The 13752-nt window shown below is 44.5% G+C and overlaps 1 protein-coding gene across 2 annotated transcripts in view; it reads left to right on the forward strand.

Annotated features, from left to right (window-relative positions):
* Positions 1-13752, forward strand: part of LOC119442818 (integrin alpha-5) — a 74431-nt gene that overhangs the window by 54343 nt on the left and 6336 nt on the right. The window contains exons 23-25 of one of the 2 annotated variants that reach the window (XM_049662408.1): positions 8562-8792; positions 9601-9723; positions 13602-13700. In XM_049662408.1, the coding sequence (XP_049518365.1) occupies positions 8562-8792; positions 9601-9723; positions 13602-13700 (453 nt within the window). Of the gene's footprint in view, positions 1-8561; positions 8793-9600; positions 9724-9770; positions 9894-13601; positions 13701-13752 lie in introns of both variants that reach the window. The other variant, XM_049662410.1, reaches the window with a different exon arrangement.

Here is a 13752-nt window from a genome sequence, read left to right on the forward strand (position 1 = left end):
TTCACAAAAATCGATGAGTCCTTGTTCGTTTCATTCCGTTCATTAGCAAGATGACATTAAATAAACGAAGAAATAAAATACGTTGAATATTATTCCTTATGGAACGCATGCTGCCGGTTGTGTCTGGCTACGCAGATTCCGTATCAGCATGGCTGTGGGTCGGATGAAGTTTGTCGGGCGGACCTGAAGCTAGACGTCAATATCATCGGCTACGAGTAAGTACCGTGAAATCAAAAAAGCTAGGGCGACTGAGCGCTGAGGAAGGTGATTTGAAGTGCAGTGATAACCTGATGCTAATACTCGTATAGTGTAATTGTCATTTTCCTTTTACCAGCCACAGCATATTGGAAGTGCTTTAAGAACAAATACAGTATTTCGGCGTGGATTTTTTTTTTTTTTTTGCACCTGCATCAATCATGAAACTTCAACAGTCTTCCGTTATACCTGGAGTCTCATTTCTCTCTGCCTTGTAATTTCTCACGTTTCTTAACACTCATCGGTGTAATTCATGGCGTTCCTTGTTACTGAAGAACAATCATGTAGGAACGGGAGTCATAGCGGACATATACTTATGGCCAGTTTCCCAGGAAGGTGTGTTCTTTATACTTGTGTAAATAAAGCTGCCATGTCGTGTCGTGTTACGCAAAGACAGGAAGTGGTCAGAGAACTGTTCTTATAAGCGCCTGCACGTTTCCGTTGCCGCCTCGCCTGCACAGTGGATCCCCGCTAATGGTCGGCGAGCGTCGGGATCTCTCGGTGTCACTTTTTCTCGAAAACGCCGGCGCCACGGACCCTGCGTATCTGGCCCGCGTGCTGGTTACGCTGCCGGACCGCGTGCGAGTCGTCAACAAGGACCGCTGCAGTGTTCAGCAGGACCAGGCCCGCCGCAGGTCGCTCATTGTCTGCGACGCTGGGAACCCGCTCCGACCTTCGAGAAACGTACGTATTGCACAAAGACAGCAGGAAAGGCGGCCCTGCACACATACGGCTCGAAGGGCCTAAGGCGGCAGCCACATAGAACGACCCTCCGACGTACTAACGCGATAGCGTTAAGGGCCTCGTGTCGCAGAAAATCCGGCGTCGGCAACCGGCGTGCGATGTCGGCTCGGTGGCGGAGAAAATCATCCCCAACTACCCCAACCACCCCGACCGCGCAGGCCCTCCACGTGGTGCAAGGTTTTGGTGAACAAAAATTGAATTTTTAATAGTGAAATCTGTCAGAAAAATGGTACACTACGACTTTACCATTCGGCGTCGGATTGTAATTTGAATGTAGGAGAAAACCGAATTCTGCTACGAGGAAACCCAAACACAAACCCCCTTTCCGGCATTTTTACCAGACCTACAGCCACGCTCTCGGGTACTTGCGAAAATGGTATCCAGATGGCGCTCGCATGATGGACAGGTCAAATTGGGACTTCACCTGCTAATTCGTTTTGGACACGCGCGCGCGTCGGTGCAATGCCAAACAATTAATAAAATAATAAAAAAGGTGCTAGGGCCTTCATATTTTAATATAAGAGCACTTATATTGCCCCTGGGAAAACGTCTTTCCAGGAATGCATTTCTGTTTAAGAGTGAAGCCGACTTTAAGAGATCGGTATAAGCTTGGTCTTTGTAAGCTGGCTTTCCCACGTTCAGCGTTGCAATGAATGAAGCCTACTTGCCGTATGCGAACGATGCAATGCGAACGGGTTCCGATAACGCTATCATGTTGTACTCTTAAAGGCGAAGCTTAAGCGTCCTCCAATTTTTTTCTGTGTTGCCCGGCGTCGGCGTGTCTCTTACCCTGCGCAACAACCGTGGTGCAGTCCCGGTCAAAATGTGTTTGACGTGGTTGGCGGACTTAAGGTTTGGCAGCGAGATATACATGAACATCTCGTGACGGTTCTATACTCTGCAAAGTTGCACTCATGAAGTCTGGTGGTTATATGCGGAAACATCTCGTTAAAATTCACAATCCGTCGAACATGATCTCTAATATCAAGAGCTGAGTGCGTAGCCATCCCGCATTAAACCTTTAACGTAAGATGGTAATCTGTGAGGCCATTTTCAAAATGTGATGAAATTGAGTCGCAAGGACGGCTATATATGAGCGCAATCGCAAAGCAAGACTGTCAAGTGGCAGTGCGTCTATTACTGTACTTAGCTGTGCTATTTCTACTTGCTACATACGCTTACTGCAGGCGTTCTTCCTGCTGAAACTGGATATGAGTCAAGTTGAGGACACCTTCAACCTGACCGCCGAAGCTACGACGACCAGTGAGGAAGCAACGCCGAACGACAACAAGGTCGTGATCACGCTGCCCTTCGTACACCAGGCAGACATCTCGATGTCTGGGTGAGTTGGCCAGCGAGCTACGCTCATGAAGCGCAAGCTGGCTACTAGCCAGTTTGATAAAGCTTGGCTAACGTAGACCCAGCTGATGCTCAATGTAGCTGCTGCAGTGTAGACGTCTTCAAGGCGGCTTGCTTTTGATGTCTGCAAAACGTATGCTTCAAGATAATGAGAGGACGTTAGAAATGCCGCCTCTAGCTGTCATAACTTTTGAAGATATTGCACCCGTGACCTATTTTGTTGTCGAGTCACATGCTAGCATGCTGTGAAACTTTCGCTGTACTAAAACCGGCGAGTGCTTGCAGTAGGTCCATTTATTGGATATTCTGAGACTATGGTTTGACCCTAATGCCTGCCACTATGTACGCCGCTGTTACATGTATACTGTGTACAGGGGCGGATCCAGGTTTTTTCTGAGGTGGGGGGGGGGGGGGGGGGGGGGGTCAGCTTCTGTCAATGATGATGATGATGATAGTAGCCTTTATCATTTACCGAAATTCACCGTTTCTGCTCACGATAAACCCACGTGTTATACGGCTAGAGCAGCACCTGTAGCCCGCCATGGTGGCTCAGTCAGCTCAGGCGTTGCGCTGCTGAGCACGAGATCGCGCGATCGAATCCCGGCCGCGGCGGCCGCATTTCGATTGAGGCGAAATGCAAAAACGCCCGTGTGCTTGCGTTGTAGTGCACGTTAAAGAACCCCAGGTGGTCAAAATTAATCCGGAGTCTTCCACTACGGCGTGCCTCATAATCAGAACTGGTTTTGGCACGTAAAACCCTAGAAAGAGGAAGAAGCCCTATAGCGAAGCCAGGTATCGGTTTCTCCGAGCTTATAGGAAAAGGACGTTACCCAATACAGCCATGTGCTTGGCGGCTGTGCGTGATGATACAGGTTGTCCAAAACTAAGCTTTATGGTTTTCTTAAAATTGGGCACTGGGAGGCACGCGAAGACCACCTGTGCAAATAAGTTATGTGGCCAGGGGGGCACAAAGTGAGATGATAATTATCGCTGTGAGCAGCCCAATTAACTAAAATTGAACAATTATTTTTTGTCCACTGCAGTAAGTGGGTATGTTTGTATTGAAAACTTAGAGGCAGTGTTTCTACACAGGATCAGTCGGAAGAATTATTCTAGCGTGTTCGTGCTCCGAGATATCCGACTCCAAATTTCAATTGTACTGCGCAGAGTTATCGACTCGACGCGAGAGCGGTTTATGCTTTGCGTTGCTGTGGAAGGGAGGCATTTTGAACATTCTTAGGGCATTGACATCTTGATGGGTGAAGTGTTGTCATGAGATTTGTGCATGACAACACCAAAGTTAAAGCGGCAGTATGAAATATTCGTTTGCATAGCTAAAAAGGTTTCTGCTGTTGATGGTGCAGTTGTTGCTTTTTATTTCAATAAAACTTACAATACTTGGAAATCAGCAGTCACTTACTTTGCGTAGCCGAAACAAGGACCATGCCCGGTTGTCTAGTCACCATTACGCACGCGCACTGCCCTCCGGCTTCTCCGCTCGCGCCATTATCTCGGCATGGCAGCTGCCGCCATCTTTACACGCTGCGCGGTCGCGTGTTACGACAGCGGTATCTAGTACACTCTAGACAGCGGTTACGGGTTCTTCGATTTTTTTTTATTTATTTAGCCAGCCGTGAGGGGAAGGGGGGCAGTTATTATCTTTGCCAATGCCTCCTCCGCGTTGTCAGACTAAACGCCGCACGCAACAGCCGCGTCACATCAGGGAGGAGCTTTGCGCCGATCCTCACTCTCTTGCATGCGTAATCATGCGAACGACAATTAAAATTTGGAGTTGGATATCTCGGAGCATAGACATGCTAGAAGAATTCTTCCAAGTGAAACTGTGTAGAAACACGACTGCCTTTAACTTTTGAATACAAACATACACATTTACTGCAGTCAATAAAAAGTTAATTATTCAATTTTAGTTAATTCGGCTGCTGACAGCAATAATTATCTCACTTTGTGTCCCCCTGGCCACACAACTTATTTACGCAGGTGGTCTTCACGTGCCTCCCAGCGCCTAATTTTAAGAAAACCATAAAGCTTAATTTTGAACACCCGGTATATCTAGCCTGTATTGTTTCTTAAAATAAAATTTGGGATGATCTGTCGCAGGTTCGTTATAAATGCGTAAGCACGGGTCTGTCTTTGGAGTTCTGTTGGGACACCTTGATTTCCTTAAGAAGATTCTTTGTGTTCGGCTGAGACACCTTCGTTTGCTTTGGAGGACTAATTTCCCTATTCTCAAACAGCCCTCGACTCGAAGCTCTTCCTCCACTCCACCTTGTTGAGCACAGCGCCGCTTCTCGAGTGATAAAGACGTGACAATTCTCAAGAATTCCCGTGAATGATCATGAAGCTCAGTGACCACTTCTGTGGAGGGATGGCGGTGCTATCTTCTCTCTTGAGTCGAGGTGTTGTGTTGACTAGAGGAACGTTCTTGAATACGGGCGTAACGCTCCATTCAAACGCGGCAACCACTACGCTGGTTGTTTACGATATGAGAATCACCGCGTATGAAGACTCACGACGCCACCTACAAGAAGAACAATGTGGCGTAGTAGCCGAGAGCGCGAGCCAGCGTCTTTATGTTTTGTTTCCCACGCGACGTCATCCTTTTACGCAAGGCGCGCATCTGCACCGTTTCTCTAACCACGCGCGCCATCCTAAATTCCTAGGCCTGCGCGATGGCGTTGGCCGCTGACGTCACGCTCCCCCACTTCGCAGCCGCTGCTCGAGGCTTCGCCCCGCTCCGCGAGAACGCCCACTCAGATAAACGGATCCGGCGGCTTTGAGCTTCCTATGCTTAATGTACGACAATAAAACTGCGAAGTTACAATGAAAAACTCGTAGCGTACGAACGGTACTGTGCCCATGCTGGATATTGTCAACGTGCTACAATCACAATGAGTGCTACAGTTAAAAAAAAAAAAAGTTGCCGATGCGTACTTCTTAGTTTAGCTGTTAGTTGCTATTATTTATATATAAACACTTCAGCGAGAGATCTCTTTCATTAAGCAGGTTGGTCGCGGAACCAATGACATCAAATGAGGCAACTGATGACACCCCAATGAGGAACTAAGTTGATCAGGCGTGAAGGCGCTCGCGCGGACATCGGCGTCCTTGGCAAAAGGGACGTCCCCTCGTTCATTCGACGCCACCGACGGGACGAGTAAGGTACGGCCGGCGCCAGGAGGTCCAAGGTGTTCATGAGAAAAATTAACTACGGCAACTTCGCGACACCACACCCCTACGGAGTACAACAAAGCTTGTGAGCGAGCTACCTTTACTTCTACATGGCTGATACCACTGGTACTCACGAAAAACAATTTTGAAGAATGATGGTGGCCATATTTTTTGTGACAGGGCCATCCCCCTATCAGCGAGGGGGCGATACAGAAATCTGAGGGGGGGGGGGGGGGGTCAGGCCATCCGGACATCCCCCCTGGATCCGCGCCTGAGTGTGTATAACAAAGGCTTTTTTTTTAGAAAAACAACACCTGGAACACCAATACATTTCGTCGTGAGCTTGGGAATGGATACTCGTAAATCGAAATTGATGCTCTCTTACGATTCCTATATGAAGTGCATGCGCCTTGAACTTTAACCAACCGGATTTATTCCGCAGTTGCGTTATATGTGGCTTAGATATAATTAAAATATTAATTAGCCGATTACTTGTATTGCTATTGGGGAATATGTATCACAGTTTATGATGTCAGCGGACGTGATATTGTGTTGCCAAGAAAATGATATCTTTATTGCATTGCTTTAATAATTTAATAATGCCCTTGCTGGAAACTTTCGCACATGTACGACATTCGTATACATGTTGGATATAAATTTAATCTTGCTTGCTTTCTGTGCGTTCTTGCAAACTAAGAAAGTTTGTTTTGTATAAAGCACTCATTAACTGTACCATCATGCTACAACAATATAACATAAGCAAACAAAGGGATTAATGGATACATATCTTTAATGTAACATCACGGTAGCTTTGAATATATTTGCAAGAATATGCTGCGTTCTTTCAGATCGAACTGCTTAAATTACTCAAACAAATTTTCTCCATGCTTACACAGGAAAGCCAAGCCCGAAGTAGTCACTTTCAATGCAGAGACAAAGAATATTCAACTGGAACATGGTTTTGTCGTAAGTATCTTTTTTATCGGTGTCTTTGGTACCTTTGTTACTCTGAACAGAGCTTACGCTTATGAAAAACCTCTAGTTCTTACTATTCTTGCTTAACACATGTGAAACACCAAAAAGTTCTCATTTGGACACCGCTCAACTGTTCTGAATAGCATTTCTGACATTTAAAAGAAATTTCAGCAACCGCATGGAAGACTTTAGATTTCTGCCGGAAATCGAAATTTCACGATATGGTGCATCAAGTTTACGGCCCTATCAGTCCGCAATAGTGGTATAAAAAATGTTTACATTGCAGAGCGCCTAAAGTGGATCAAAGGGGCATACAATTCGTTCTAAAATTTGCCGCTATTTTGTAATTAGGAAGTGTCAAACTCGCATAAGCAAAGTAACAATCTTACGCAAACTGTTAAGTAAAGCATCTGATTTGTCCACTTAGAGTAGATGCAGTTTACAAGGCTGTGATATCTGCTTTTGTTGTGGAAATACAAAGTTGTGTGCGTAGTTCAATTTTTCGGAGATGTATTCATTCTGGTATTTTTTCGTAACTTTTTTTTAATATGCTGCAAATTGTCCCCTTTCTTTTTAAATCTGCTGCCAACAGTCACTTGCAATTGTACTTTCCTCTTAAATTCAACAATTTTTATTCAAGACGACTCGCAGTTTGCATAATTTTCCCCCTTTTAGCTGGCTTGCGCATATTTTGTTGTATATTCTATAGGACAGGTCATAGACACATTAGGCTATCTAAATATTTTTATGCACTTTTGTGTTGTTGATAATAAAGATTTATTTATTTATTTGCTCATTTATTTATTTATTTATTTATTTATTTATTTATTTATTTATTTATTTATTTATTTATTTATTTATTTATTTATTTATTTATTTATAATGACAGCTTTTGTGTATTTCACACACAAAAAAAGAAATGACACAGAGTTGATCCGTTCGTATGTTCTTTTCTTTCTTTTCCAGCTCGCCAAGCTGTACGCAAGTCCAATACAGCAAGTTCAGCTGTCTGTCCGCGTGCCCTACGTTTTCAGTGAATCGGAGAACCCCATTGCCTACGTCAGGCAAATTAGGGTACTTACGGCCTATCGCATCTTTTAAAGAAAATTTATCGACACGTGTCTTAAAGTGTCGCGTATAATACTAAAATGAGCAGATAACATTCAATTTCGGAGCTGTTAAATCGACAAGGAATATTGTTATCAGCACGTAATAAGATTAATGAACACTTTATCTTTGTCTATATAAAAGAAACGAGGAACATTAAAAAATTGTCAAGAACCTTAGTGTCTGAGTATAATACGAGAACCAAATTTGACATGCTAAAATTCGGAAGACTTCGTATATACGGTATTCTACGGTATATTGTGTTAAGCACCGATCTATTCATGTGATCATTCATGCAAGAAGTGAAAAGCCACAGGTAACTATAGTCACCACATTCTTAAGTGTTATTTTCCTTTGTAACACAATTCATCAGTTTAACCTTTAGCTCCATTGATATCGGTGGCACTGTTTAGTCTACACACTTTTCCATCTTTCATTTTGGCAAAACGCTTAGCAAAAAGCTAACAAAATACGAGTCACGGCTAGTGGGGCCCCTCTCCTACATTCTGAAAGGCAAAGCCAAGAGCTGATATTCCACCCTGACGAAGCGATCCTCCATCGAGCTACAGTGGAATCTCGGTGATACGATCTTCACGGGAACCAGAAAATAAAACGTATCATCCGAAAATCGTATTATCCGAAAATAATCGTATATAAGGAAAAAATCTTGTAAGAAAAACGTATTATGCAGATTCGTATCAATGAGATTCCACTGTATGTGCTACCGTATGACACAGTATACTGAATTAAAGCGATGACAGGAGGCTTTTCCGTGCTTTTCGATCTTTCAGTTCGGCAAAACACTGAAAAAAAGTCCACAAAATACAGGTCATAGTCGAGGGCTTCCTCTACTCTTAGATGTGACATACAGGATTACGGCCCCATTAGATATATGCTGATTGCGCTGGTCTCATTCTTCTTGTGCTGTGCAGGTGTTGCAGGGCGACCTGTTCGTGCCGGGCAGTTGCCGCAACATGGAGGGAGTGGTCAAGAGCATCGAGGGCGACCAGGCCGGACGAAAGAGCGACGACGATTCGCGGCCCGACCTGCTCGCCACGCGGAACGGCAGCCTGGGCGGCCGCGTCCAGCGGTCGGTGCGCGAAACTGAGCCCCCGCACTCCGAGAGACTCACCGCTCTGCTCTACCAGAACGTGCCGCCTCTGGTGAGAAGCCTCGAGTTTAGCTGGCAGAACGTAGCTAGTCAACGTCGCAATGTCGCTGAAGTCAATGTTTCGACAAGTCTCAATCCTTGTCGAAATGTTGACTAGCGACATTCCTTGTTCAACTACTGCTCATCACTTCAAGCCTGCAGTTTCCTGTGAACTTCTTTCTTGTTTTGGTGTTGTTAAAGGATGTTTCCGACATGACGTCACGGAAATAAGCGAACGTAATTGGCGGGGGCATTCATACATTTTTTTTTTACCAGTAGTGTATTTGCCATTGCGTTCTTAGCGCATCACTGACTATGTACAGTCAACCTCACCCTTGCAAGCTCCCACTGTATGTACGTAAACGGTAGTTTTCCTCTTTGCAGCAAAAAGATAAACAAATAAATTATATTTTTTAAACTGGCTTTTGTTGGAAATTTTAACTGAAATAGATTTTCTGCTTCAGTTATTCTACCGTGTTTTATACAGACCAGGAATAATGTATATAAAAGATTACCGGCAACAGAAATGAAATTTGAGCCACATTGTTTGTACAAAATAAATTGCAGGTAAATACAATGTCCCCTTAAGAGTTACATAAGAAGTTAATCAGTGGCATATTGTTAACTCACATTGGTTCTGGGGATTCTCGCTTAGATTTCGAAGTCTGCCGCTGCCATGAAGTACAGTCTGTAAATATTAACATTTTTTTTTCTCGAATTCCCTATTTGCAATGAACTGAGACAGTCGTCGGGCAGGAACACGCGCTATATTTGTATCGAACATCCTGTGGGTAACATGGTTGAGCTTTCTCTCCTTGCAGAACTGCAAGACTTCACTGTGTCACGAAGTCAGATGCAACTTTGGGCCGTTTCTCAACAGACAAAAGATTGCCCAGGTCATACTGTCCGTTGTCGTCAACATGGAAGAGTTCACGAGACAAGCTGTAAGTATAAGGACGTAACATGGTTGTTGAGCTTTCTCTCCATGCAGAACTGCAAGACTTCACTGTGTCACGAAGTCAGATGCAACTTCGGGCCGTTTCTCAACAGACAAAAGATTGCCCAGGTCATACTGTCCGTTGTCGTCAACATGGAAGAGTTCACGAGACAAGCTGTAAGTATAAGGACGTAAAAGCATTTAGGTCTCGCGTTTTGCGTACTCTCTTGTAGATATATCATCTCTTGCTGTCACTTTCTTATTTTTTTATTGGCACATTTCTGCCGTCGGCGTTGCCATGGTGTTCCGTATAAAGTCCAAGGGAGATAACATAGTCGCCGCTCGCCGTATACTCGAGTGAAAGCGTGCAAGGGCGAGCCGATGATAGTAGCTCAATTGGGCTCAATCTCGTGTGTGCAAAGGAGGAAAGCGGGGAAGAAGCGCGCCGTCTTCCGTCGCTCGCAAAGCACCGGGGGGAAGAAGGGAGGCGGCGTTCTACTCTGGCGGCGGCTACATATGGCGCGGCCGCGTAGGCCCCCTAGAGTGCGCCGAGTGCTGATAGCTTCGTGCGTGCTGTGTTCTCGCCGCTTAGTTCGCGTTGATGCGAGAGGCAGTACGAAGGTCAATTCGCTCACTGCTGCTGCCGTGCTTCCTCACTCCAGTGTTTTTACGAGTGTGCGCGGTCACCGAGTGAGATGTGTTCCTGTTTGCTTGTGCACGCATGACACCATGTTTGTTAATTTAGTTGGTATGCAAATGTTCACAAGTTTGTACAGCTGATAAAACTACTATCCTTACTTCATATAGCTGTCTACTAATTTGCTGTTGCAATCGATGCTTCTGCGACTTTTCTTTTATGTCATTGCGGCATTTTTGTTTGTGTGTGTGTGTGTGGCAAAATAATTACTAACTTACTTCAAGTTCCAGCTGTTGCTGCATCTTCGATCTAAATCTCATAAGCCATCCTAGACCCTGCTGAAATTCTCAATTTAATACACTTTACTGCAGGATACTTGGGACGGAATTACAAGCACCCATGGACACATATCGCATTCACTGAACATTTATGCAGGGCGTACTACGTAATTTGTGCCGAGATTTCAAACAATACTCTCGTGATCTGTGCGGGCGATAGGAATGATGTTGTTCGCGAGCACCGTGGGTGGTTCAACACCGTTGCTGCAAGCAAATTTAAGCTTGCCCACCAGGCTACCATTCGTGTTTTTTTTTTTCCGCATTGAAAAGATGGTTATATGTTTAACACGCAAAGGTTAGCTTCCCTTATACTGTCATTTCGGCTATCCTTTCTCCTTGTCCATTATTCCCATACCCCTCCCCCCCCCCCCCCCCTACACTGGCCGATTTGAGGTTTCAACAGACTCAGCTTCTAACTTTCTAAAAAACAAACGACCAATCACTATTACTAATTCATTCCAACCAATCTCGATGTTCTAAAATACCAGGTAGTCAGAGCAAAGCAAGAGGACGATCATTATATTGTCATCAGGCGATACCAATCAACATGATCACCATGCACTAGCCTCATATAATGATTAATTTTCTCTTATGGGCATTTGTGTTTGCAAAATGTTAACTTGGCTTTCTAGTATAGCAGCAGTGTACAAAACAAGTTGGCAGTGACAAAGTTTAACTGTGAAATTCATTCATTCATTCGGTCGGTCGGTCAATGCAACAGAAACGCGCACTGAACGAAAGAGCATAATTTTACCAACGGCGAAATGATAATATGGCAACTGCTATGCTATGGGAAATGAGGCATTGTGGAGAAACCAGCTGAAAGTTCCTTTATTTTATTTATTCGACTTGGTCTATTCCAACTCTCCACGTCACGCTACAATAGCGACTGTGCGGACTGTAGTGCTCATCAGCGTAGTGGCCATCAGCGTAGTGGCCATCAGCGTAGAACTGTAGTGGCCATCAGGAATTGGTATGGTTAATTTGCAATACGTCTGAAGGCACTGTTGTGGTGCAGCATTGAAAGTGTTTAAATATTTAGATACACCAGAAATGTCAAGAGAATTAGCTTGATGGCATGTGCCAGCCCCCGATTACGTAAGGAATGCTCACATCATCATCATCATCTTAAGTCTTTTTGCCCAGCATGAGACGATGGCCGCGAGTTTCACGCACCTCACCCGTTTTTGTTACATTAATTTGTCTTTGCTACTAGGCGTCTAGGCAATAGAGAATATACAACTTTAAACATCGCACGATGTCTTGTAAATGTTGATCTTTTTACAGCTGAAGCTGTTATACAGGGCGCTTCATTTTAGCTGCACCGAATCTTTAAACATTGCCTGTGGCAGGTAGCACAATTATAGTGCTTGATCTACACTGCTCGATGAGGCGGCTATTACTTCCACGAGAAATCAACACGCCTAATCGAATAATTAACATAATTACGTTAATAAACTTTTTAATTAATTATTTTACGGCACATCTTTCAATCTACGAATTATAGCCACTGAGTTCGCAAGACGTATCCGCTTGGAACAAATTCTCAGGACTGAACCAGTTTCGAGATATTAATTTTCAAAGTGTCCAACGAAATGCATACTTCGATGCATAAAACACCGTTTTCCTCAAAAAGTTAACTGGAACGCCCATGCATTTCGTCGGACACTTTGAAAATTAATATCTCGAAACTGGTTCAGTCCTGAGAATTTGTTCCAAGTGGATACACCTTGCGAACTCAGCAGCTATAATTCGTGGATTGAAAGATGTGCCGTAAAATAATTAACTAAAAAGTTAATTAGCGTAATTATGTCGATTATTCAATTAGGCATTTTGATTTCTCGTGGAAGTAATGGCCGCCTCATCGATTGGTTTAGATTAAGGATTATAATTGTGCTATCTGCCACAGGCAATGTTTCAAAATTTGGTGCAGCTAAAATAATTAAACACACTGTAGAGATTGCAATGTCCGTAGAAAACCGAAAGTGTAGTGCACAACAATTTCAGACAAGTCGCGCCACCTCGTGGAGTTATATGAAAACGCCGGGTTGGCAGCGTTTTCAAACTTAAGATTGTAAAAACGTGTGCATTATACCGCGGTTTTCGCCAGATGTTACGTGAGCGCGTTAGCGCTTGTGTGCGCGCTGAGATTGGCGTAGCCGTCTTTAATAAAACGCTTTGACGGTACGGTGATTGCGACTGTGTACATTTCCCCCTGAAACACCTATGAAAGACATCGAAACGTTCATGATAGACATGTTCGGTTGGGTGATGCCCAATGACGATACGCCCATTCTCATCGTGGGGGCAATATTCACTACAGCAGACCCACCATAGTCACAGCTTCGCTGGCTTCCATCTTCACAGTAGTGGAAGGGCTCTGAATTTTTACATAGCTCAGATGCAAAATGGCAAAGCCCATTACAATAAGGGCAACAGGTCGGATGATCGAATTCGGCTGGCACAGCATGTGTTAGCATGCCGTCTGTGGTGTTGACAGAAAATGTGCCCATAATCGACGAGAAACCAACAACAGACAGCTAACAATGAACCGTGATCTGATCATGCGGTCGTGTTCTCGTCCTCAATTGCCCGCAGTCTACGTAGTGGGTCTAACATTTAACCAAAGTATAACTATGGTGTATACCACACATAAACACGTACCGAACCTTCTGTCTTGTTGAATTCATCCGTTGTCAGTACGCACTGTATAACATAAGTGGTCACGCATGCTTCCGCATAAAAGCTGGGGGGGGGGGGGGAGCACTGCGTGAAAGCTAGCGTGACCCAACCAAGTGAATTTGGTGCTTGACAACCCTCCACCTGGTTACGAGCCTGGTCTCAGTGTCACATGACGCTGGTGTTTTATATGTGTTAATTAACCATGTGCCTCTTATTTGCTACTTTCAGGGCTCCTGGTATGCGTTCAGCGTGGGCTCTGAAGGTTACCTGAAAATCCTGGACAACACAACCTTCTTGACTGACCCGCAATCCCGCAAGGAGATTCGTGTAAGTCATGTTGTTTTAGAAGTTTTGGATGCTGGGCTCGTCTGTATGTCAA

This window comes from Dermacentor silvarum, chromosome 2 (genome assembly GCF_013339745.2).
Source record: "Dermacentor silvarum isolate Dsil-2018 chromosome 2, BIME_Dsil_1.4, whole genome shotgun sequence".
Lineage (NCBI taxonomy): Eukaryota > Metazoa > Arthropoda > Arachnida > Ixodida > Ixodidae > Dermacentor > Dermacentor silvarum.